Source organism: Neopelma chrysocephalum, unplaced genomic scaffold (assembly GCF_003984885.1).
Source record: "Neopelma chrysocephalum unplaced genomic scaffold, ASM398488v2 Primary Assembly neopelma1_22, whole genome shotgun sequence".
Lineage (NCBI taxonomy): Eukaryota > Metazoa > Chordata > Aves > Passeriformes > Pipridae > Neopelma > Neopelma chrysocephalum.
The window spans coordinates 8,248,548-8,274,755 of record NW_020897689.1 but is presented as its reverse complement, the minus strand read 5'-3'; the positions used below and the strand labels follow the sequence as shown (position 1 = coordinate 8,274,755).

The following is a 26,208-nucleotide window of genomic DNA, read 5'->3' as shown; positions in this document are numbered from 1 at the left end:
ACAGACTTCATGTTAATTTTGAACCGAACCTATGAAGACCCTAAGGAGGAGTGAGGTTTAAAAAAGTTAATTCACTTACAAGAACAGCTGTTAATGGACCAGTCACTCACTGATTAAAACAAAACTGATTAAACAGTCTTGCAGTGAAAGTGTAATTCAAGATACTAAATTTATAAAGATACAAAAATGCTGTATCAGAAGATAAAAGAAGACACAAAAGGAAGCTTGACTTTTTTTTTAAATTATTTATTTTTAATTGTTTCCCAGAATCACTTTTGTTGAAAACAGTAACTCACAATGATTTCAAAGGGACCAGGACTTCACCCATTTTCCTGCTTCATTCCTTGTTTATTGAATTTGTTAGAAAAATTGCTTCCAGAGAGTGAACAAAGTAATTCATAAACAGGAAAAAGTAGTCTGAAACTCTATTAATAACCAACTTATTTTTATTAGAGCAAATACAGTTGTGAAAACTGTACATTGTACATTTTGGGTCAAGAATTTATTATAAATAGAGAAACCCATAGATAAAGAGTTATTCTTTGACAGCAAGAAACTTCAAATAGACAAAATGACATTATTAAGTACATTGGCAGGCTTCATTGTGCTGTCCAAAATGTAGTGTACAGTATAACAACCAATTATAAATAGCCTTTCATGTAAAATACAACTGTGCACATTTTAGAAAAATACCAACGATTTGTCTGAGCTTTGTTTTAAAAAAGCTTATAAATCATACATATTTATAAATGGTACTAACATGCTTACTTAAATTTATAAACATTTTTCATAAGCTTTGTTACCCATTATTTCCAGAGCATAAAGTATTTTAAATAAACATTTAATAGGAATTAAATATGTCAGTTACAAAATTACCTCCTCATGTCAGGAGACACGGGGTTATTTAACTGTGGGATGGAACACTTCATCCATTAAGTCAAGGCTTACACAGTAACTTTTAAAATTTTGTTCTTATTTAAAAATTACTTTCCTAAATTTAAAACACAATTTAAACTTTTTTTAAAAAATAAATATACAAGTCTTATTTTCATTTGCTCTCTTTCTGCTTTCTTCTTTATCCACACTGGTCAAAACACAGGATTCTCAACATACTTCTGTAAAAAACACCACGGTGTTACTGCCCTGCTCAGAGCTGCTTCGCTGCACAATATTCAGTCCATACCTATGGTACTTTAATATGCTGAACCAAAAATAGCTAATGTATTTTGTAAGAATGTTGCCCATTAAACCATGCAAAAACTTAGAAAGTTTACAAACAGGTTCAAAAACTATACTGTATGAAAGATTTTCTAATAGAGCTAAAATAAACCATAATATAAGCCCTTTGCTTTTTGCAGCTTTAAATTAAAATATTTACTTGCCAAATGATCACACCACATATTCAGTAAATAAGCATGCATTTGATTAATATAGGGTACAATAATTACAGTATAATGGCACATAAAAAGAAACATGATCACATCGTTTGAACAAAGGGCTATGAAACTACTTAAGACAAACCTTCCAAATGAAAAATTTTGAGGCTTTTTTAATGCTGAGGTAAAATTATATATGGATTTTAAAGACACTGAAGGCATCAAATCAATAAACAATCATTTAACATTTTTAAACGCTCTACCTGAATGTATTCAACACAAATCTAGTATTTTAAAATTATGATGATTTAATATGAGCATTAACTAGCTTAACTGTCACTGGCATTAATGTGCACCCAGACAAGACTTTATTTTAACCGCTGGCAAAATACCTCAGTGTTGATACATAATAATTGAAATCACCAATTACCACAGCACCAGAATTAAGAAAAAGAAAAAAGAAAAAAAAGTTAGCATGCAAACCCTATAGCTCATCTTTCTTGGCTTACTCTGATATTCACCTCCTGTTTAGAATGTGCTGGTACCAGTATAAGATTCTTATTCTTTTATTATGAAAAATTTTGCTTGCTTTGGAAGCATTTTGGAAGCATTTTTAGGAAGATATCATCGTCTTTAAATTTTGCAGTAATGGTATATTACTTTCTAAACCTTAAAGCAAAATGACTCTTCAGGTTTAGGAAAATGAATTTAAGAATTTTATCTTTAGACTAGGAAAAGATATTTGATTTTCTGCTTCTGCTGCTAGGCAGAACTGGTAGCTTTCTCCAGGCTGGACCAAACACTACGTTATGGCTATACATCAAATTTCATAAACAACAAATGAACAGAATCATGCAAAGGCAAATGAAATTCGATCTCCCAGAACACTGCAGGAGATGTTAAAAGCAGCAGGTAATGGAATAAGACTGGTGACTGATGCTGCTAACTATTTCTTCTAATGAGATAGGAGTGAACGCTGGAATCACTTCCACAGCAACAGAATCCTCTGACCACATTCCTCTGGCAGTCGTTTTCCCATCTCCCCACTAAAAACATCAGACGGTAAAATAGTAAGGCAGCTGTTAGCTTCCATCAACAAAAAGTGCAGCTCCGTACATTTCCAGTTTAGTCACACTCTGCTGGAACAGATGGAGAAGCCAACGCACTTCACTGGCAGGGCTGCTTCAGCAGATTATTTTGTTTGTTTTCCAACATGGTTGCTTGCTTCAGCTTTCAGAAGACCCCAAAGCCACGAGCCATCAGCAGAGAAACTGATTTGAGCCCCTGGCTGAATTTTCCAAGTTTCATATCTCTTGCGTCCCATCCTAATTCCAAGCCTCCTTCCCTGTGTCTGAGTATGACAGGTGCCATTTAAAAGGCTGATGACACAACTGCAGAGAACTGTGGGCTAACACCACTAGTTGTCATGACTTCACTGAAGGGTCAAAACAGTTACAATATTAAATAACTATGTTGAATCACATTCAGGCATAGCTATAATTAAAGTGGGGAACATTAAAAGTATGCAAAGAAATTAAATCTTTATCATTTGAGGTGGGGTGGATATGGTGATTTTATATGAAAACAAGACCTTTCTTACCTTTCCTAATTCCAATCAAGTTAGAAAATGGACAAAAAGAATGGCTAAACCAATATTCAACAGCATTACCAGGGCGATCATGACTGAGTTAGGGCCCTGAAAATAAAATAAAGATATGAGAATTAATGCAGCCTTCCACACATGCACAGTAATGAACATGACCCGATTTTACAATTTCTATTGGTTTTGACCTTGATCTGAAGGATACAGACCCTGCTCCTGAAAAATACCTACTACCCTTGATATTCAGGTGAGCTAAGTATCATCTTTGTGAAAATGAGCTTCATAAATACAGGTGAGAGTATATTATCATGTTGCTCTTAATCATACTGAGATTAAACCACCTCACAAATACGACCACATAAACAAATGAAAACAAACCTATCAACACAAAAGCAATGTCAGCTTAAAATAGAGCAAAACAAAGAATGAGAACTACTTTATGGAAGCCGGAGTGCTCATCATCTTTACAGCAGGTTCCTTCTCCAATTCCGACTCATTTCAAAACAGACAAAACAAACGTGTTTTATGAAAAGAATACCTTTTTTTGACAACCAAAGGCAGAGAAAATGTTACTTAACTGGGAAGCTCTTGAGTAGTACTTGTGTCATTACTATATCACATGCTCTCCTTCTGAAACAGTCTCATTAAACACTTTCTACCAGAGCACACCTTTACACAGTACATCCGATGGCAGGCCAGATGTGGACTGCTAAGTTCTTGAGTAAGTCACAAAATATGTTATGTCAAGTACTGCTTAAATCTCTGGTGAGTCTAAACCAAATCAGCATGTCTATCCATTTGCAACAATTCAGAGGTATTTTTTCACATGTTGAGGAACTAGGTGTTCAAGTTCAAACAATGATTAAGATTACTAGGATGCCAGTTAAATGTTGCCAGAGGGGTAACAGTACTGGCAGCAGTATTCACATTTTGCTTAATGGCAGAATGTCTAAAATATTGACTAGGAAACTGAAAACAGGGTTTAATGATACCTTAGTCAAAGTAACTTTGAGTAACAAGTTCCCACTTACCAGTGGTATGCCTTAACCATCAGGTCACAGAACAGAAGTGGAACCATGTTCCTTCCTCCTTAGTGCAAGTGACTCACCATGTGCCAAAGAATATGAGACACTTGGTGACAGAGAACAGGCATAAAAGCGAAGCACAGCTCCAGATATGGTTACATTTCTGAGCACAGCACTGTAAGCAGCCTCGCTGTAGTACTGTGTAACTCAAGGTAAAAATCTTCTTTCTCTTTCTGGCACGATCATAATTACATTAGGTTGAGTACTTCTATGCTTTTCTACTGTGAAGTAAATCCAAGTCCCCATCAGAATTCCCACCAAATGCATTTGGCAATTGTGAGATTTATGCATGAAAGCCATACTGGAAGACTTGGAGCAATAAGACATGTTTGACTTGAAACAAAAGCTACTTTGAGAATATCTCAGTTTTGCGGTCTTGGAATGTTAGTGTAAACACCCTTAGGAGTGAACCTTCCACTTAATGACTGCTTCTTTTGCAAAAAAATTCCCAGAATCTCATGACAAACATACTAATATACAAAGTTCTCTACAGGAAGTGTGATTTGATTACACTATTAATTTCCACTAAGATGTGGATTCAGCATCTTTCTGCTGTTGATAGACTGGAACAGGCTGCCCAGAGAAGTTGTGGATGCCCCATCACTGGAAGTAATCAAAGTCAGGTTGGATGGGGCTTTGAGTAAACTGGTCTAATGGAAGGTGTCCCTGCCCATGGCAGGGGAGGTGGAACTAGGTGATCTTTAAATGCCCCTTCCAACCCAAACCATTTTACCGTTCCATGATCCTATGATTCAAACAGGGACTCCCCATGTGATCAAAATAGTTCCCTTAGGTTGGTCAATAGTTCCCTTATGGGTTGGAATCTCAACTAAAGATTTTAGTTATACTGCAAAACGAATTGCAAGCAAATGTGAAGGAGATCCTTGCCAAATACCATTAAAATTCACTGGGATTTGGCCACCTAGGACTCTGCATATTTGAAAATAACATCTGTGGAAATCACATTGATTTATCATGACTTAAAAAAAATTTGAACCTATGGGGACTTAACAGGAACCAGGAACTCATTCATTACCTGAAATACATTGTGGAAAGCATCCTAGTAGCTGCAAGACAGATTCTGGCTGATTGATAAACAGGGACTGCAGCTCCAACAGAAGCTCAGTATCATAAGTCTCACAAAATTAAGCTTGTTGGAGAGGGAGGGGACTTCTCTTTTGGTGCATCTGTCAGTCAGGTTAGGTATAACAATCTCATCAGAATAACATTAGATAAATTAGGCTAAAAACCCTAGGGGCTATGGGCTGAATCAAGAAATCTCATCTACAAAGACAGAAGCAAGTGACAGCTTGAGAACTGGGCTGTTGTAAAATCATGTTGATTTTACATGATGATCATAGAAAAATGTGTTATCTCTTTATAATAATGAGTCTATGCCTTATCTGAAGACATAAATCTCATCTACTTTGGCCTGCTATGTGCACTTTGTTTCCTCTTCTGATAACTACGCCCTTCAGCCCCAAGAAGAATTTCCTGATACACTAAAAAATGATCAAATAATATTTGTGCAGCACATGGTTCTTATGCAATGAACTACTGCCTTTCTGTAGACACCTATGAAATAAGCATTTAATGCTTTAAGACAAATACCACAAATAAGACTTTAGTGTCCTGCAAGGGCTTAAAATAGCAAAAGCCACAATTAGTTTGAACAGTCTAAGAGTGATTAGAACAGGTGCACTAAAGAAGCTGTAGTAGAAAATCTTCAGTCCTGCTTAAAAATTGCCCTTTCAGCTTCTCATAAGTCAGACACTTATGTAGTTAAAAATATAACCATACAATTAGTTTTCATCTGGGGAGGAAAGTTAGATATTTTCCTAAAATGTAATGCCAGGAAATATTAAGACTAGTCTTGTAATTCCACTGCATTAGGAATGTCCATTCGATTTAGCATAAAGTTCCTGCTCAGAGGTTTTATTTAGGATCAGGCAAATACTGATCTATTTTTTTAATATCATGGTAGTTATAGCCCTTACTACATGGATCTTAAGTTAACAAAGACATGAGAGTTGAACAAAAAGACGGGAGTAGAAGCACACTGGGTAACATTCAGCAAAACACAAAGCTTTTAGATACAGGTAAAAACCAGGCTAAACAGTCTGTGTGGTTTAAAAATCCTTACCTGCAAGATGAAAAAAATTACAGTGTAGTAAAACACTTGTGCCTGGGCTGGATCTGTCCTAGGGCAGCACATGGTCACACATGGGCAAACAAAATGTGTATTCATGAATGTACACTACAATGGTGTTTTGTGAAATTCAATCCTATTGAATTGCCACACACCCAAATCGAAGACAATCTCAAATTAGCTCATATTCAAGGTGGGATAGCAGCATGCAAACTGAAACTGGAGCCAGAGGCTGCTAACGAGCAGTTAGAAACAACAGTACTGGTTCATGGTCAAGCGTCTCTGTACAACCTTCACACTGTGGTAAATACAATTTACCTAATTATACAATTGGCCTAGTTCTCAGTGAAACAAGGATGATTTATCTCTCATAAATGACAGGTAACTCCTGTAAACAGCCAGCTGTTTTTGAGCAGCTGATGAACAGTGATTTTGTCATTGTGCTTTATACATGATTTTACCTTGATAAAAACTGACTCTTTCTTATGAGTTCCAAAATTATTTTAAACTTTGATTTTTGAACATCACAGAGTAACTACATAGAGAAACACACTTAAATGTGTGGCATAAGAAGTATGTGCTGATATTTTTCAAGTATAATGGCAGAAAAGGGGATATCTAGAGAATCAGTACTGTTCCTATGACTACTTATTGCACAGATGATACTCAATGACATTCTTCAGGATGTAACAGATTCACAGAAAATATAAAACATGAATTTGATTACTAAAACAGCTGCTGCAAGCTTTGCTGCAAATAAAGTTGTTTAAAGATCTTAATCCAAATTAAAGTTGATGTTTCATTCAGAAGTGAGATAAGGCTTTGATTTAGATACATGGAAGGAAGAATTGAAAATCTTCTCTTCTGTATCTATGTTCTTAATGCATTATTACTGGAAACTTGGAAAAAGCACAGCACAATTTCACACAGCACTTTCAGATAACCTAATGAAAGTGCTCAATAAATGTTATAGATTCATTTTTGGATTCCAAAAACATGTTTTATCATTCCCTTTTCATGAGAGTGAGGGTTCTTTTCACTTTATATTCCTTAAAAAATACATTTCAAAGCATAACGAAATCATTTGTCAGGATGACTAAAAAGCAATTGCAATTTCTTACTAAAATAAAATAATTCCCCAATGCAACTCTAGAGTTCTGAAGTCACTCAACGTTCAGAAGTGTTTGGGATAAAGAGAAGTACACTAAGCAGGACAAGGGGGAATGGATTCAAACTAAAAGAAAGTAGGTTTAGACTAGGTATTAGGAAAAAATTCTTTACTGTGAGGTGGTGAGGCACTGGAACAGGTTGTCCAGAAAAGCTGTGGAAGCCCCTGGAAGTGTTCAAGGCCAGGCTGGAGGGAGCTCTGAGCAACCTGGTCTAGTGGAAGGTGTCCCTGCCCACGGCAATGGGGCTGGAACGAGATGATCCTTAAGGTCCCTTTCAACCCAAACTATTCCATGATTCTATGAATCTGGCTTCTCCTCAATAACTGTGCACTCTTAGGTTAGTCACTGCATAATTCCAGCACACTACTGAGTTCAGTCCAGGAGCACTGCAGAACAGGCTACTGTTTTTCAAAGCTGAAAGGTAATACTAAAAATTAGAAGTCTCCAGGCAATTTTAACAGTCATTCTGTACTGTTTCTCCCTCAAACTGCTAGGCCAGTAGGCTACTCTTTTCTGCTTTGTTTTAGCATTTTTACTCATTTCAGCAATTTAAAGAAATAAGTGTGTAGGAAATTTATTCTATAAGAATAAATTTATAGACACATATGGAAGACATCTTTGAAATCACCCACATACATCTACATATATCTTAGAATACTTTTATATTAAAATGAATTCCTAAAATCCACCTCCCTTCCTTATTGAAATGCTGGTAACAGGAACAGTGCAATTAGGGTGCTCCAAATGAAATAGAGGAACAGTTCCCAGATGAACTGTAATATCAGTAAACAAACAGTAGCTAATGCACAATATCTCATCACTTTTACACCTTTCTTGATAACAGGCTGTAGGTTCATGGTCCTTATCCTGATTATTCTAGAAGGTCAATAAACTGCTGTTCAAGTGCCCTACTTGTTAAGATGAGGACTCGCTCAGCTCCAAAACATTATTTGGAATGCAGGAAAAATAAGCAGTATTTCTACTCACTTATTTTCACCAGAGCTGAACATACAATTCCAATTCAGGCTAAAATTCTGTACATGCTTGCTCAACATTTACAAGCCTGACAGCTTTGTATTACCCTACATAAGAGTCATATCTGTGAGATTTGAAAGGTTAAAGGGCTGATATCAGCTGTAATACAGATTTGCAGATTACAGAACCTCTGTGAACATCTACTTTGATCCGCACAAAACAGAATACAAGCTTCCTGCAGAACTAGAGAATATCATCTTGGCAAAATGCTCATTACTGAACTATTCAGCGATGGGTCCAAAACCTCAGCATCAGAAAACTAATGTCACATTTAATTAATATCATTAAAAGCAACTTAAATCAAGACTTTTATCTCAATCTGTCAAGCTGTTGAATCTTCTTATACATTTGCTTGTTAGCCTGGAAAACTATTTTATAAAGTGTACTTAGAGGAAATGATTTAATATGTCAGGGTTTTTTTTACCTTGAATCTTTCATTGTAAGACATGTTTTAATCATTCTTGCAGTTCTTTGTGCGACTTCCCCTTAAGGTTTTTCTCATTTTAAATCCCCGATTTATGGACAAAGTATTTTACTCCAGAAGTGATTGCACCCGTGCCAAAAGCAGATAGAACAGACTCCCATGTACTCTTGCTTAATCTCTTCTGCTGATAAATCTAAGGATTATATTAACATCTCTGAACAACAGCAGCACACTGGGAGCTCATGTTCAGTTGCCTCTCTTGCTCCTGATCCACCAACCTTTTCCAGTTCTGATCCTGCATGGTCAGGCTCTATTAATTGTTTTTCATATATAACACTATATTTTGCTGTGCTACCCATGGATAATTATACTCGCACCCTTCTTAACAGTTGATTTGGATCAGCTTGTATTGGTCTTCATTATTTACCAGTTTCCTGGTCTCTGTGTCTTCTATGAACTTCCCGAGCAATACTCTTACGTCTTCTTGCATGTCATTAATAACAATGTGAATAAAATAAGAATAGCAGGATTAATGTAAGAATGACCTCACCAGAATAATACCAAATAACTGATGCTTTTCTAATTACTTTTTGAGAACCATCAGTCAGTTTTAAAGGTTAACTGTAGGATCTAAAACTAATGGTTTCCCGAGTTTCTCTTGGCCCAGAAATCATAGAATCATCATCAGAGATTCTGAATTTCATAACCTGGCTTCTCCTTCTAACACGGAATAGAAATGCTACTAGTAATCACTCCTTCTCTGCATAGCTATTGATAGTTTTATTATTTTTAGCTAAGAATGAAATTAAGATTCATACTGATCTGGATGCATAATTTTAAAACTCCTTCTCCGTTTTCTGACGAAAAGTAAAATTTTTCACATCACTGTAAAACGCAAGCATTGTTACAAAGTATGCATTTGAAAACAGTATATATTTTGGTTCAAATTTCCTGTTTTTAGAACCCAAAACCAACATGGAGCAGAAGATAAAAATGGCAGATTCTCTGGACTAGGTCAGACCACAGGCCAGCATCCTGTCTCCAGCAACAGTCAAAAGCAGACCTTTGGGGAAGAGTGTGTGTCTAACTCCCAGTACTGTACAAATATCCACAGAAGTACAATTAACATTATGGGACTTCTTTTCTGGGGAGGAATATATATATCTATATAAAAAAAATGTGTATCTGTGAGTATGTATCTACATACATGCAAATCGCATCTATATGTATATACATACACACAGCAACACACTTTTGTGTTTATGAATGCAATAGGATCTCATGGTTCAGAAGTCTGTCAGTATCTGGCTATCAACTATCCCTTCCCAGTTTACAAAAAAGATAACATAAAGGACTGGAATATTTGTTCTTCACTCCAGTGAGGAATATTTGTTCCTTACTCCAGTCTGGTGCAGTGGGTTTTAGCTAGCGGAATGTATCCAGACGAGGATTTGACAGAAGTGAGCTTTGCTTGTCTTCAGGTTGCAAAGCTCAGCACTCAGAGGCAAATGGGCAGTGAAAGTGAAAATGTTTCTCGCAGTACTTACCGAGCTGTTTCCTACTTCTTTTTCCACTGCTGAATGTGACTCATTATTAGCTGGATTCTTTGGTGCAGGATATTCTGGTTTCTTAATTTTTGTGTCAGGTTTGTTTTCTTTGGCATCTGTCTTACCCCCAGATCTAGCAGGACTTGGCTTCTGAGAGGGCGGTATTCGTGCAAGTGTTGATGGCGATGGGTTGACATATTCATCCTCTTCCCTGAGCTCCTGTGGAAGCACTGATGGATTCATTTTTACATAATAGCCGTGGTAGTGACCATGCAGCTCCCCATTCTCTGTGCTGATGGGATTGTGCTGGGCTGAAAACTTTGGCTGGTGTTTCACAGCTACTTCCTCCTTCACTGGTGCTTTTGAATATAAAGGCTTGTTAGTTGTGGGTGTTATATTCTCAGTGGCTAAAAGCTTTTTTTCTTGACTGAGTCTTGCCCCAGAATTGGAGCTTTGCCTTTTCAGTTGTTTTGAAGGAGAAGTGTCAGAAGAAAGAAGAGGACTATGCCTTGGACTTGCTTCTGGGGTTTGAGGGGGTGTAGTACCTTTTCGATAAAAGTGAGGTGACTCTTTTGGGGTAGGTGGGTTTTCCTGAACTTTTTCTTCAGATTTTTCTTTCCCATCCATTCCTTCTTGAAATTTTTGTTTGATATAATCAGGGCCTGGAAAATAGTAATAGAAATATTAAGATTAAAACAAAAATAAGACTTCACAGTAAAACTATTGCATTGGGATGTCAGACTGGACTGCCTTGCTAAAATGCTGACAGGGATATATGTTACCAACAGTTCATTGACATCCATAGTGATTTACTGTAAATTGCTGAGTTGTTGAAGCTAGTGTACTTTTTCTGGTAATTGTTGGGACTACTTATTAACTTGGCTCAGTCACTTTATGTCTTCAGCTTTGCAATGGGTCACAAGATGTAAATCGTCTCTGAGTAAAGTCTGAGTGAATGACGACTGACTAACCCTACCTGTCTATCATTCTTTTTCTGAGAGGCATGTTTTGAGGTATGTTTTGCTTAATTACCCTAATCGATTTAACTTCTACCCTTATGATCATAGTATCTGTTTGATATGGAAGTAATTAACCATCAGAATGAAACATCTCTTATATGCTACAGGAAATGGGGCTTGAACCACTTTTTTTTTCTCTTTCTGTGAATGTCAGCTTGTCTTATGCATATGTGTCTTGAACTCTCACACACTGGCTTTGTCTTCCTCACCACACAGAGACCCAGGTTAACCTCTCTAGTTGGTAACACAATGCCTACTTAAGATGTAGGAAGACAAGTTCTCTCATATTCACTAGGGAAATACTTACAGATCAGCCAGTGTGAAGAACATCCTCTACCCAAATCCTACCTAAACACCCATATGCACATTCACTGCTCAGACTCACTCACAAGGTGCATTTCTATACAGCTGTTAACATAAACACAAGCTGGCTGAGATGCTGTGCTCCAGGTTTTGGTTGTCTGATTTAATTGCTAAATGGTAAGATGTGAGCAAACATTGTTTAAGAAACAAAATTGCTGTATGTATTGTGGGCAGCATTTTCTGTTTTACTTCCTAGAAGTCACATCCCAGATTCCAGGATCAGTTTCCCAAAGAAGTCACAAATTGAGGAGCTCTGTGAACAAAGAACTGCAACAATCTTTCTGTATGTTCAAAAATGGCTTCTGACAAATGCATTGCAACCATTTCTCCACTTCTATCCCTACTAGCACTACTTTCCTTCAATTTTTTTACTCTTCTGTGAGGTTTATCTGTGCTTTATGTCATAGAGAAATCCTGTGCCCAGAGAAGAACGTCTGCACACACTTTTCTGCTTTTGAGAGGAGGCTCTAGCTGTGTTAGGCAGATACAGCGTTTTTACAGACACCAGAAGCATATGCATCACTACGCAGTGCGAAGATGACAGGAAGGAAGAGCAGCACGAAGCTCTTGGAAGTTACTGAGTCATCCAGTAAGTAACTATTGCTGAAAAGAAGAATTACTCGGCATGCAAGGTCTTTTGAGCAGGAAAATCACAACATTTTTGGCATCTTTGAAAACCAGGGGTGGAAATAGGGAGCTGTTAAGAAAGAAGCTAGACGCAGACAAGCCAGGATTTGTTCTCAAGTGACATTTGAGGAGGAAATTTTGAAGAGTTAAGCCTGTACCGAAGGAGAGAACTAGAGGCTTGGTTCTTACGGCTTTTTATAATCTTCCTGGTAAAAGGGAAAGGCAGCAAGACACAAATTAAAAGTTTCCATTTATAAAGTTACAGGTATGGTCAGCATTCAAAAAATTCTCTGGCATGTAGGGGATTTCCTTCCATCTTTGCAGAGATATATAAGGTAATGTTGAGGGTTTAACATACATGAACTTTGGTTTCCATATCTTTTCACATTAGATATAATTAGGAGCATAAAGAGAAAAGGATAGCCAAAAGAGTTCTAACTAAACTTTAAGCCACAGAACTGTTAAATTGCAATAATTATTTATTATGGAAAGATCTATATTCACATCAGCTTGCTCTTTCTGATTGCTGTGGCCAAGCATCCAATTGGAATATCATCTCTTCAGTCTAACAATGATGCTTAAATGGCACCTGATCGGTTCCTGAAAATTCACATCCTGTGACAGTTCTGCACTGCCCCATATATGTAAAGATTTTACTTTTACTATTATTTGACAGCATTTGAAGACACTTTCATAAGGAAACATCTGGACCTCACAGATGTCATCCCTCTCCACCCGCTTCCTATAAACATCTGAGGGTGTCTGATCAGACATTCTTCAATTGCTGTAACAGAGCACAGCAGCCCTCCCTCCCACCCCCTGGTACATCACATATGGATATTAGAGATACACCCCTTGCCTCCAATCTTGCCAGACAGGTCTTTCCAACACTGAAATTCTTGGCTCTTTGTGAAGTTAGCTTTGGAGATTGTCCAAATACTTTTTAAACATCTGTTCACTGTATCCAATACAATCGGATTATGCACCTGCCTGAGCCACTGACTCCAAGAACTCAGTTCTCTCTCTCTTCTGAGAACTAAGAATTGTCAGAACTTATCTTTTCCCCTTCGTTAAAGGCATTATCTAACACTACAGGCATGGGTAAGGGGGTCCTTTTCTTTAGCATAAGAGCAATCTACAGCACAAGCTTAAAGGAACGGGGGCCAAGGAAATTCGGAAAGAGAGTCACTGTAAGATTTCTCAGCTGGCTGATCTTAATGAGGAAGAGAATAGAATTTGCGGGTGGGAAGAAGGTAAAGTGGAATTATTTGTCTAGGAAACAAACACAGAGCTCTGGTTCTTCGCGGTTCAAGCAACAAGTAGATATAGTCCTAGACATGATACATCTCAGTGCCTAAGGAGAACCTGGTCTGGAAAGCAGAACCAAGAAATGTTATCTAACCAAGTAAAGATAAGCTTTCTTTGTGGATGACCCCGTGTGTTTTCTTACAGCGACATGCTGACTGTGCTGCCATCAGATCAAAATCGATGCACCTTTGCAGGTTAAAGCCATGAGGTGGGTTTGGCGCACACAGCTGTTGTGATGCCAGAAACTGGATGGCACTATTAAAGTGTGAGTTAGCCAGTATTCAGGGGGAATAGCCTCTGAAAGCCAAAGGATTGTGCAGATGTGTGCAGTGTATGCACATAGAGTCTCATACAGTCTGATGCTCTGCTTGAACAGCATTTCATTGGCTGTGAGGGAAGTTTCGGTTTGGTTGAAGACACTCGTGGTTGTTCTAAATCTAGAATTTCTTGTGAAGCTCTTGTGTACTATGTCCTTCCTCCTGGAAGGGCTCCAGTAAGTGATGTGACAGCATGGCCAGCCCTGTAAATGAGAAGAGAAGGATGCTCTGGTTCTGCCACAGCATTCTAAAGAGGTGACAGCCACATGCTTTCCCCCATGGTCTAGTGAGGTAGCATAGGTCTGTTGCAGGATTGTGGCTCAAGGAGTGTCTGAAAATGTCATCTTGCAGGACACTGTAAACGCAGCCACTGTCTCCCAAGAAGGCTGAGACCTTGTGCCTTATCAGATCAAAATAAAATCTGAAACTTGAGAGGGATTGCAGAATACACCTAAGATAGTGAAGAAAAACGCATATATGCAACTTTATAATTTTATATACATCTTATAATTTCTTCATGATACTTCTTCCACTCTTTTGTCCCCAGTCTTACCATTCTTACAATTCAGGAAAAACAAGCATTCCGTATTACTATTTTATTAGTCTATGGAGAGCAAAAAAAGACAGTAATGCCATTAATTCAGGCTCTAGAATATAATCTCTAGAGAATGCAATATTTAAAGTACTGTTGATGCTGAAACAATGTGATTCAATTTCAAGGTATATTAGAAGTACTTATTAGGTAAGCATGCACTTATTTCTGCTTTTTAAACTACAGTACACATTATGTGACGTAACCTAACTACCTTTAGTGCTACATAAAGAGTTAACAAATAGATAGGGCTATAAAGAATAACCCAAGTAAGAAATGACATTATAATTTCATGATTATAAGAAAATTTATGTTGCACTTCTAGATAAATTCCACCCGTGAAGCCGATACTTCCTAATTTTGTTTATATGTATCAACTGTTAGTGGAAAGCCATTCCACCTGCACTGTAAGGTTTAATGATTCTCTCTGGGGTAATGGTGACACAATCAAAGTTATTTGCTTACCCAGAACTCTGCAGTCTATACACAAACCTTCCAAGATTAGAGGCCCCCTTTACTACACTACTGAACACTTCCATAACAAAAAGAGAGATTTCCTGATTGAACAGTTCACAATCAGTAAGTACAACAGGAAAGGTTATACCAATAGCCCATTTTACTGATGTGGAAGCTAACCCAAAGGGAAATCATGACCCAAAGCATGTGCTTCATCTGAATAACCCTTCTCAGTTCAGTGATCAGCTATCAACAAAGTATCAACATGTTCAAAGTTTTGCAAAATCTTTGGCAAGCCTAAAGATGCACAGGCAGCCTTTGTCAAAACTAGGAATGGAGTATAAGTTTCCTGAGTAATCAGAAGCTGACGCAGCATTTTGGCCATAAGTTTGTCACCTATTGTCATAAATGTCATCTTCCTGAAAAAGCTGAGAACTGTCCACTGAAACCAAATCCAAAGATCAAGAGAAGGAAATAGTAAATGATGAGTAAGTTTCTTACTCCACAGTGTTTTGTAATACAAATCCAGGGCATGATATGGATGAAGCAAAAGCTGAAGTCTTTTGTATTTAAATGAACTGTACTAAAAAAGGAAAATATATAGTTTGATGTGGGTGCTGCAGGTTGATATATACTGTTCATGAAATAAGCCAGTGAAAACCACCTGGTTTGTTGTCTTCTGATGTTTTCAATGCTTTTCTAATGTATCACTGTTGGCAACAATATTTACACTCTCACAGTAAGATTTATTTGCTACACTGATGAACTTAATAAAACTTGGCAAAGCCAGGTGATTGACTGGAGGATCAATTAATATAGGATCTTTTTTCCTTATATTAGGATTTTTCGGGATAGAACATCCATTTTAGAAGAATTCCTCAGCATTCAGAATGGTAACTCTAGATGAAGGAAATAAAAATGATCATCTATCAGTCTCCTAAAAGAAGTGATTCAATGAGTCATCATGAAAGTGCAAATTATTCAGCAAATTTTAGAAAGATAGGATTTATTATTATTTCTTCATTGGGGAGATGTGAAGGGAGGGGGGAGAACTATAATTAATATCATTAATACTTTCTACGTTTTATTCTTATTTTTCTGAAGGTTATGCTGGTAACAGCGAACCAAAAAAATCTCTGAACTGCTAGGCTGCTGGCTTGAATTCAGACCAACTGAATGCAGGGCTGTGCAATGCCATGTGTAAAATGTGTTGATGAACTCAGCAGAGCAGAGATATAGTTATGGGTTTAGTAATGTTTGGTAGACTGCATTGGGACAGAGTAGGGCTGTAAATTAAGGGTAAGATTATTGCCATAAAGAAATTGATGGATATAAGGCAAGGTGCTTAAAGAGCCACAGGGCTCTGAGAGCCTTCCTGCCTTTAGATATGAACAGAATATTTCAGTCGAAAGGGACCAACAACGATCACCTCCTCCAACTGCCTGACTAATTCAGTGCTGAGTAAACATTAAAGCCTGTTATTAAGGCCATTGTCCAAATGACTCTTGAACACTGATTGGCTTGGGGCATCAAACACCTCTCTAGAAAAGCTTGTTCCAGTGTTCGACCACCCTCCTGGTGGAGAAAGAATTCCTAATGGTATTTTAAGAAGTTATCATTCCAGATGTTTGCAGGACCCTTCTGGTCGATACAGTGACCCAGCAATAGGGCATGGAATGGTGTAGCTCCCTCATGGTTCAGTCAATGTGCAGAAAGGCAAGAAATGTCTTACTCCTAGTGATGCATATATATGTTACTTAATAACTCCTTAATTCAAAATCACATATGTAGGCCCTGCTGCTCTGCTTCAGCAGCAGGTAAAGTTGGTTATGTCAGCTGGAATAATGGCTCTCTTTAACTGTACTTCAGAATGCTTTGGAGAATAAAAAACTACATTTGCTAAATTTTAAAAATAAAGCATGACACAAAAGAGAAAAAAGAAATGAAACAGAAGGGATTGTTGACATTATCTGGGGAGACGTAGAAGAAACCCAAATCTGGATGGCTGATCTAACTTTTATCCTCTGATGGCAACTGCATTTTGGTGAGGTATGATCAATATTTTGAATGCTAGTAAGCAATTTCCCTAGCTAGGGGCAAATCAAAAATCTTGCCCAGATCAATTTTAAAATTCCACTTGGTTGCCTTACAATACTTTTTTTTTCCTGGACCTAATACCACCAGCATGGAAGTACCACGGCTGCCTAGAAGAGCAAATTACAGTGTAAACAAGGCAAAGAAGAGCTCTTTTTTTCCTGCATAATCAAAAAAATACTCTAAAATATAATGTTTACTATTTGGAATCCTTCTTAATACACTCTTACTCACAACTCCTCATTTCCTCTTCCTCCCTCATTGAAAATACCTTCCCTTTGCTGAAGTTTTTTCCAGCTTGCACTTCTAGGGCTTCTCAATCTCCTGTTAGCACTGCTGCTCCCTTAAGCAGTACTACTGCTAGTCTTCCTTCTCCTGTTGCACCAGCAGGAACACTGAAACTAGCATGTGCCAATAGCTTCTTACTCACTAAATCCATGAACGTCATGGAGAATGATGCCTACACTTTATTTTATTAAATAAGGGCTTTTTTTTGTTTATTTTATTTTATGGGATTGTGATTTGATCTGGCAGCCTGCTGTCCTTCAGACCATGTACTACCAACATGACCAAAAAATACGACACAGAGATGGCATATAATGTGATATTATACTATTGCCACAACCTGACAAAGTCACATCATCATTCAGTGATGTAAAAGCTAAAATACACAAATCTCCTATCTAGGACTAACTTTGAGAGGTAGCATCAATGAATACAAGCAGGTTTCAAAGCAGCTTTAAAGGCAACCTTTCCTTCTTGCTAAGTAAAGACCATTGGTAGGTAACCACTGGTAGAAATCAAGTGTTTTGTCTGGAAGAATCCCAAACACACAAATTCTTGCGTATCTTTATACCTGCTCAGGAAACAGGTATAACTGCACAGTTTCAAGCAGTATCATAACCAACTTCTCTGTAGTTTTGCTAGAATACATATCTACCATCTTTAAAATATCTGTCAGTGCTTTACTCTCCTGAATTTGACACTGATGAAACCAATAGGGCCTTCTCAAAACCCACATTGAATGCTTCCAGTCACAGACTAGACTAAGATCAAAAGTCCTTGAGTTACTTATTTACTAGCCACACATACAGAGACACATATATACTTTGGCCAAACCCAAAGCTAGTTCTTATGCTTCTGTGTTTGCTCTGATATTTACACAGCACAAGACAGCTCTTGGTGTGACCTGTGAACTGACTACCACATTAGTCTCTCTGCATTTCACACAGGTCTTTGTTGAAAAGTATATGACACTCACATATATAAGTATATAAAAAAAGTTATCGCACAATGCTTCTTGAATATATCAAAATGTATGCTCAAGAACACGAACTTGAGCTGTTAGTGACACTAATGACAACAGAAAATGGACTTCCACCAAACAATTCACATCACAAGCAACATCACAAACTTGTAAGTCTAGTAGTAGGATGATGAAACAGAGATGCTAATGCAATTTCTATCTGTATGAAAGCCAGACTGCCTCTTTTGTCCCTGTCACTTCCTCCAAATCTGAAATTCATTTCAGTTATCCTGCCGTTAACACACCTGCACACAGAACCTAAACAGTACTTTTGTAATTTGCATTTTTCTATTATCCAATAACTACAGAATAATTAAGGATAAAAGAATTCCTTAAAGTAAGATCTTCTCCCTCAAAAGGTTTTTAAATACATCATTATAGAGCAGACATCTACACACTGAAAGATCTGAAGTCCGGAAAGACTACACCAATGAATCTCAAAAACTGCCTAGAGGCAGCACCAAGAACAATGAATTTATTCTGACTATAAATTCAATCTCTGCTCCACTTCTGTTACTGCTTTATTAGGTGACTGAAGTAGCTGTGATATTTCCAAAACAGGGCAAAATTTCCTAATTGTATCTGCATAGCAGGTTACAGTGTGTAGGTCCTTATACTTCTGGGTTCAGTACCATCAGAAAAATGCAACAAGTTTATCCTACCTGATAAATGGCACTATGAGTGCTGCACAGTTATCTCTAACACCTCAGTGGGACATCAGCTTATGCACAGAGAGATTGCTCGTGACCAGCAATCTTAGTTATGACTTGCTTTACTTACCCTACTTCTCTGTTAATGAATACTGACAGAACTTCAAAAAAATATCTGTCAAGATTACCTGGTGATGCATATGACTCCTGAATCTAGGAAAGGTCTCATTTTTCCAGGCCAGATAATATACACACATTGTATTTAATGTGACTGATCCTGGCTAAATAACACATGTAATATAAACTACTTGAATGCTTCTGAGCCTACAGGCTGTTCATAGGCAATAACTGAGAAAGTAAGGTTTTAGCTTATTCACAAAATACCTAGAGACCTCTTCATCTGAGCTGCACTGGGGCAGCTGTAAACTACTGCAGTTCTTTAAGCTCCTAAAGGATGGGCAGAAGTGAAAGGCTGTAATCCTGTTCTCATCATAACTGCATATTCTCTGAAAAGGTGAATTTTAAATATATAGAGAGACTGTTAATGTGGCATAATAGTGGTCTTTACTCAGTAAAATTTAAATTTCTTTACACTTCTTCTGGTACGTCCACATCTTTCTGATATGATGATTCCCAAAGTTACACACTCAGTGTCACTGGGATACTGCAGATAAGAGACCATTACCCTTCTTCTCCACGACGTGCTTCTGAATATACAGCCTGAAAGGGTATTGGCTATTACTCTTACCATATCACATTTCAAGTGCGTGGCTATCATCCTGCTCCATGGGAGTTTGGCAACTCAACAGGAGCAGGTTCACATCTCCTCTCAACTGGCCAAGTCTGTCACCCCTTCTGAAGACCTTCTCACAGCACTTTTGAGGAGGCAGTCACTCTCTTCAGCTTAAATACTATGCCTGCAAACTAGCTTGTACTTGGTCAGTAAGTACTGCTGCAAATGGTAGCACCCACTTTGAGTTTGGAATGTTACTAACAACTTTATTTTTCATAGAATCTTGGAATCATTCAGATTGGAAAAGATCATCGACTCCAACTGTTAACCCAGCACTGCCAAGTCCACCATTAACCCACGTCCCTGAGTGCCACATCTACACATCTTTGAAATACCTCCAGGATTAGTGACTCAATCACTTCCCTTGGGTAGCCTGGTTCAATGCTTGATGACCCTTTTGGTGAAAAAGTGTTTCCTAATATTCAATCTAAACCTTCCCTGGCACAAATTGAGGCCATTGCCTCTCATCCTATCACTTGTTACAGTTTTACTCTGTTGTAGCTTTGTTTGCAACATACCACTTTTCCATTACCTGCTGATTTAAGTATGTTTTTCAACTATATTATACAACTATACAACGTATCACCCATGATATCTGGCTAGCCATTAGACAGATGGGAATATTACCAATTGCACTGTAACTTTATCAGGCTTCTCTTGCCATTTTTCACTTCCATTTACTATTTTTTTCCTCATGAACAACTTCCAGTATTCCTATTGCAATCAGACAGGAGAACTACCTAAATGCAATCAATTCTCCTTTTGAAAACATTAGAGATGAGTAACTGTCATGTCTTGTATTTTAGCTGAACAAGGGAATATACTATATTTGATTAATAGCAGGATCAAACCTGGAAATAACTTGGCAGTGATGCTTTACAGTAAAACCAAAATTCTTATGGCTCTTGATACTTATTTTTCTCTTAGTATAACCTCTCCTCTTGCAAAGTGGTCTTGGGTTTGCCTTTCTACTCTACGTCAAAACTTTTAATGTAAGCAACCCAGTTCCCACTGACACTGTCAGATGCCTTTCAATGCAACAGTATGCTTTTTAGTAAATTTAATAACTGAGTGAAATTTTTGGCAAGGCCCTTCTAACTTTTGCCTCTTTTAAAAACCTTATTTCACAAAGAGACAGTGCCTGCACTGTTTTTCTCTGAACACCCTTCAACTCTTCCACTACAGAAAAAAGCAGAGCCTAGGACATGCTATGTCAGCACTTCTTAAGCCTGTGGAATACGTGCCAATAAGGCTCAATACTGGGAAGACATGAAAGATAAGTATGTCACCAAACAACCAAAATTACATTTGAATTATTTAGATGGACAAAATAACAAGGAAATAACCAGACAGTTTCAGACGTCACTGATCCTACAAACAGATTTGGAGATGCATTACTGTCTTTACCTAAACTCTACACATTTTGAAGGGATTCCTGATTATATGATGTCATACAATTTTTTTAGAAGTCTCCTTTATCCCTGTGTTTATAGAAAAAACACTTGAAATTATGAACCCGAAAGATGCAAAAACAGGAGTAAATTAAAGAGACTCAAAATGCACTGCTTTTAAAATATATGGCTGTATGAATTTTCTTGTAGGGTTGAGAATTAACCCAGTATTTTTCAGAGAGAGTACTCATTAAGCTGCACCACACTTCCAGGAAAATTAATTTCTTATATCTAGCACTGAAATTAATTTTAAAGCCTAGGAGACTGAAGTGGGCTAGCAGAGCTGACTGTTATTCTGGCATTGCAAATGCCAGAACTATAGAAATACAACAAGCAATTTAATTCTGGTAGAACTAGGATATGTGAGCTGCTTAGTCCTGCATCCTATTGAGGCTTTTTTCCAGTACGTTCTTGATCTTTTGTATTTTAAGAGAAACCCCAATCATCATGCCACTTACTATTCTGACTTCACACAGCGTCATTTCTTCCCCTTCACATCTGCACTGTAAGTTTTCATTTCTAAAGTCTAAATTTGCAATATCCATTTACCGTTCCTCTTCTTCAAATCTATCTTCACAGTTTGGCAACTGCCTCCGACAAAATACTTTCTGCCCTTCATCTGATACTTTTTGAGGAGCCTCCGTGATTTTCTTAGTCATATCTCAGGATCAGTGCTCTATTCTCATACTCCTTTGACACAGATGGCCATTCTCCTCTTCTGGAACAGTTCTCCCCTGTTAACATCTGTGATTTATTCTTTTACTTCACCCTTATTTTTCTTTCATTTTTAAACTATACTTTCAAGGAAAATAATCTCCCATTATTCTGTTCTTGGTCTCTCTAGCTTGTCTTTTTACAATCTTTATCCTGTTTAATCTCATCATACAAAAAAAATTCAACTACCAATTCCATGCTGACTATGTTTCAGTTCCAGGTTTGACTCCTGTTCAAATTATGATCTGAGTGAATAACTGCTACAAAACTAGTAGGCAGAAATCTTCATTTTCTCTAAATTCTCAGCATGGTCTTCTATGTCATACTGAACAATACTACATTACATTACTCAGGTCTATAATATGAATAAGATCTTTCTTTTTCAGATCTCTACAGTCTCTCTACTTTTAAGTAATTCTTAAATTTTGCACACTTTCTTGGAATAAAAGATTTCTGTGGCCCTGACAAACATAGAATGCAGCTGCAAAGATTATTTTTCTCTAATGGTCCACATTGTGTTAAAAACATAACAAGAGAAACCTAGCCTTTTATAACATATTTTAAACCTTCACTAGTATAATAAAATCCTTTCAGAATAGATCAGCATACTTTAGTGAAAATTAGCACTGTAAGGAAAGTTCTCAGTACAGACTTTGTTAGCTGAATTTCAACACGGAACAAATATTTATGATGCAGTTATAAATAGGATTTATAATGGAAATGTTGACACTGTGATAATAGTCCCACGTGATAGACCCTACTTCATCTTGTCCTTGGCTGGACACCGTGACAGACCAATATAGAAATTCACTGGAGCAGGCCAACAGTGGGCAGGTTCTGTGTCCTGGAAGGAATGGTTCTTTTTCAGAGCAAATGAGTAATTTTTAACAGGAGAAAGGAGGTAATTAAAACTCTAAGTAGCACTGACTTCTTTCTCCCAGATTACACCTGTAATTAACACACTCGTGGTGTCAGACTAGATAGGTATACCTAGGCTAGAATTCCAGAAGTTACTTCAAGATAGCAACATAGCCAAGACAGCACTGAAGTTAGTCCAGGCTTCTAGACAGCTTCACAGCTGTAGCCTTTACTAGGCAACAAGTTTCATCTAGATGCAAATTAACTAGCTCAGTACTTAATGCAAGCCTGTGAAAATTACAGTGATTGTAGCAGCTTTATCTCTCTACAGGAAACTGGTTCTCTGTTATTAGTTTTAAAAGTTAATTTGCTCAAAACTAATTATGCACATTTTTTCCTAAGCAAATCATTTTATTATGTGACTGAAAAGTATCTTGGAGAGATTGAGAAAGCATCCTGAAGAATTAAGGGTAAGCCTTTGCAAACTCTCTTTGCTTTGCCTTCTCCCAGGCACGCTTTCTTGTTCCAGATGCATGCAGGAATGCTGTGGAGTGGGTTGAACCAGCATGTGTGTATGGCAATGTGGCAGGATGGATGCAGACTGCCAGCAAGCTGGATGGACCTCACACTGGGCAAGAGGAAAGGGTGGGGGCATCTGTACGTAGGGCTTGGTGAGACCAGTGATAAATCTGGAAGGCAAACTGTGAAGACTGGTATGACAAGGGTTATAAAAAGAAAGCGGAGAACAAGAATAAAGCTTGAAACCGACATCTTTTCTTTTAAGGCACCTTCTTTCTTTGATTACTGGATACAACAGAAGTGCATCAGGATATGTCTATAGGCTATGGCTTCTCCAGAGTTCTGCAGAAAGAGAATGGAAGTGATAAATTGTAGAGAAAAAATGGCATAGCAAGAATCCCAACAGCAGTTGTGTGCGGATGATGAAGTCATATGTAGACTAAATTCAGAAAATGAACAGGCTTTTGTATGACTAAGAGTAGTGAGCGTATGCTCTAAGGCACAAACTGATGGCATGGCTGGTAACTTTTCAGGCAAAATGCTCATTGTAATTGGCTTTTTAAATACAAATATCTGGTCTGGCCCATATGCATTTAGCCAGGACATTCTAGTTAATTAGCATCAGCCAGAAATCTCTCTTTGCTGTCCATATGGAGTTTGCATTTTGAGAACTGGAGGAGGTGGCGATGACAGAGAGGAGGAAGATGGGAAGGATGTGTTTTTTTCTGAGGCTACGGACATCCACCACTGGTCAAAAGAGAATATAAACCACAGTTGCTCTTTGAGGCATCAGAGGCCATTACAAATTGCCTTATCATAAACTCAAAATGCTTATTTGTGAAACTAGCAATGTTCAGCATGTTAATACTGATGCTTTAAGAGTAACCAAACATTATAATAAAAAATAATGGTGAAACCTGCTAAATTCTTATTCTTATCATTAGAAAATATTTGCTCATGTTTTTCACCTGAAAAAATTCTGTCCATCTCTTTAGACAGCTTTAGTTTGATAAACTGCTCCTTGATTTCTCTCATGCCTTGTTTAGGAGATCAAAAGCTGGATGAATTGTTTTGGTGATCCATGTATGTTCATCTGGCAGCTGGTTAGCCTGACAAATAATCTGCCAGAAAACAATTCAGATCTGAATTTCCAGACCTTAATTCCTCTGTGGTAAAGTGCCCAGACTGCTCTTACCCTGCAGCAAAGTAGTTTCACCCTTCTTTCATTTAATCAAATGTTATTCATTCAAACTGAATGAAAGAGCAGTATCCATTTGCTGCAGGATATACATGCACACAGACAATTATGGCTTAGCTGTCCAGTCTGTACAGTTCATACTTCAGTTTACCTCCTGATAGTGTGTTTACAAGACTATATCCTAGAGATAGTCTGTGGAATTTAGAATGAATGTGTAAGTCAAAGCATCCTCTAACCTTGTGCAATATCAGAACAATACTCCTCCTTTTTACTGGGTGTACATAATCCTTTCTTTTCTGTTAGACCTTTGATACAGCACTCCCATAAGTCATTTGCTATTCTCTACATTTTAACAAGAGACACAAAACAGCATTTATTTTTTCTCTAAGCAAAAACAATCTCAAACTGTCCCTGGATGACTCCCTTGAATGAGGCTATGACTCAGGTTTCATTTGTTTCTGTCCTGGCATGCTCTCTTTTGACACATCTACAAGTTTTGTGATGCCTGGAGGAAACAAGCAGGTCAGAGCTGGGATTTCTCAAAATTCATTTTATTTGTTGATAAAAAGGCCTGTAAAATATGGCCTCTGTAAAGACTGCAACATTTGTTAAATCTACAAAATGTATAGCCTTGTGTGTAGGGCTCTGAAAAGATATGAATCCTCGTAATTATTAATCACTAGGACAAATCTCTGCACAGCAAAAGTAGAAGCCTGAGCATAGCATGAACAAACTCAGGGAAAACAGCTCCCTGCAACCTTATAACTCCTTATACCATGGCTCTGACCTTTTCAATCATACTTGGCTTTACTCATATGCAAACACTGAGGCAATCAATCACTGCGAAACCTGAATCTCAAGATTTCTACGATACCTAATCACTGACATTATTATTCTTATGTGCTGGATGCCACTTTACTTCCTACTGCTTTGTTCTCCTTTTAGTCTCCTTTTAACTACATTACAAAGCTAGAACATCTTGGCAGCTTCTGATGAATGCCTTAATGAACATAAAAGTGAAACGTGAGAGAAAGTAAATGGAAAGTATGAACTGTCATGGTACAATGACTTATGAATATCCACTGTAACTGCAATTTGTGTGTAATACTAGGCTATATGGCCCAGAAGGCTGCTTTTTAAGAATCTAAAATTTAAGAGCTTTATCAATGGACTTAGGCTGCAAGTAATTCAGAGATCACTCATTAAGACAGAAAAAAAAAATTCACAGTTGTTTACAGAGAGGTACTTGTATTTGACTTTTTTTGTCTCTTTGTTTGAAGAGGCTTGTTGATATACTACATATATTTACTGCCGACAGCATGCTTGAAGTACTAAGCAGTTAAATAAATAAGAGAAAAATTACACTTTCTCATAACTTATTTTCAAGACTATTTAGTACAATGGAAAGCTTTCACTTAACTATAGTTTGAGAGACTGAGACACAAAACTTACCATTACCTTTTAGTAGCACTTACAGAGACTTATAAAGATACTGTAAAAAATGTAAAGCTCAAGAAACAGAGGAAAACCAAGAAGTTGCTATTAGGAAGCAATA

General features: G+C 37.5%; 1 protein-coding gene across 3 annotated transcripts in view; it reads right to left on the bottom strand.

The window, feature by feature from the left end:
- Positions 1-240: 240 nt before the first annotated feature.
- Positions 241-26,208, bottom strand: part of JPH1 (junctophilin 1) — an 83,544-nt gene continuing 57,576 nt past the window's right edge. Inside the window, exons 4-6 of one of the 3 annotated variants that reach the window (XM_027692477.1) lie at positions 10,389-11,050; positions 2,977-3,072; positions 241-1,115 (exon numbers count right to left, since the gene is read on the bottom strand). In XM_027692477.1, the coding sequence (XP_027548278.1) occupies positions 2,992-3,072; positions 10,389-11,050 (743 nt within the window). In that variant the 3' untranslated portion in view covers positions 241-1,115; positions 2,977-2,991. Of the gene's footprint in view, positions 2,812-2,976; positions 3,073-10,388; positions 11,051-26,208 lie in introns of all 3 variants that reach the window. The other 2 variants (XM_027692300.1, XM_027692386.1) reach the window with 2 other exon arrangements.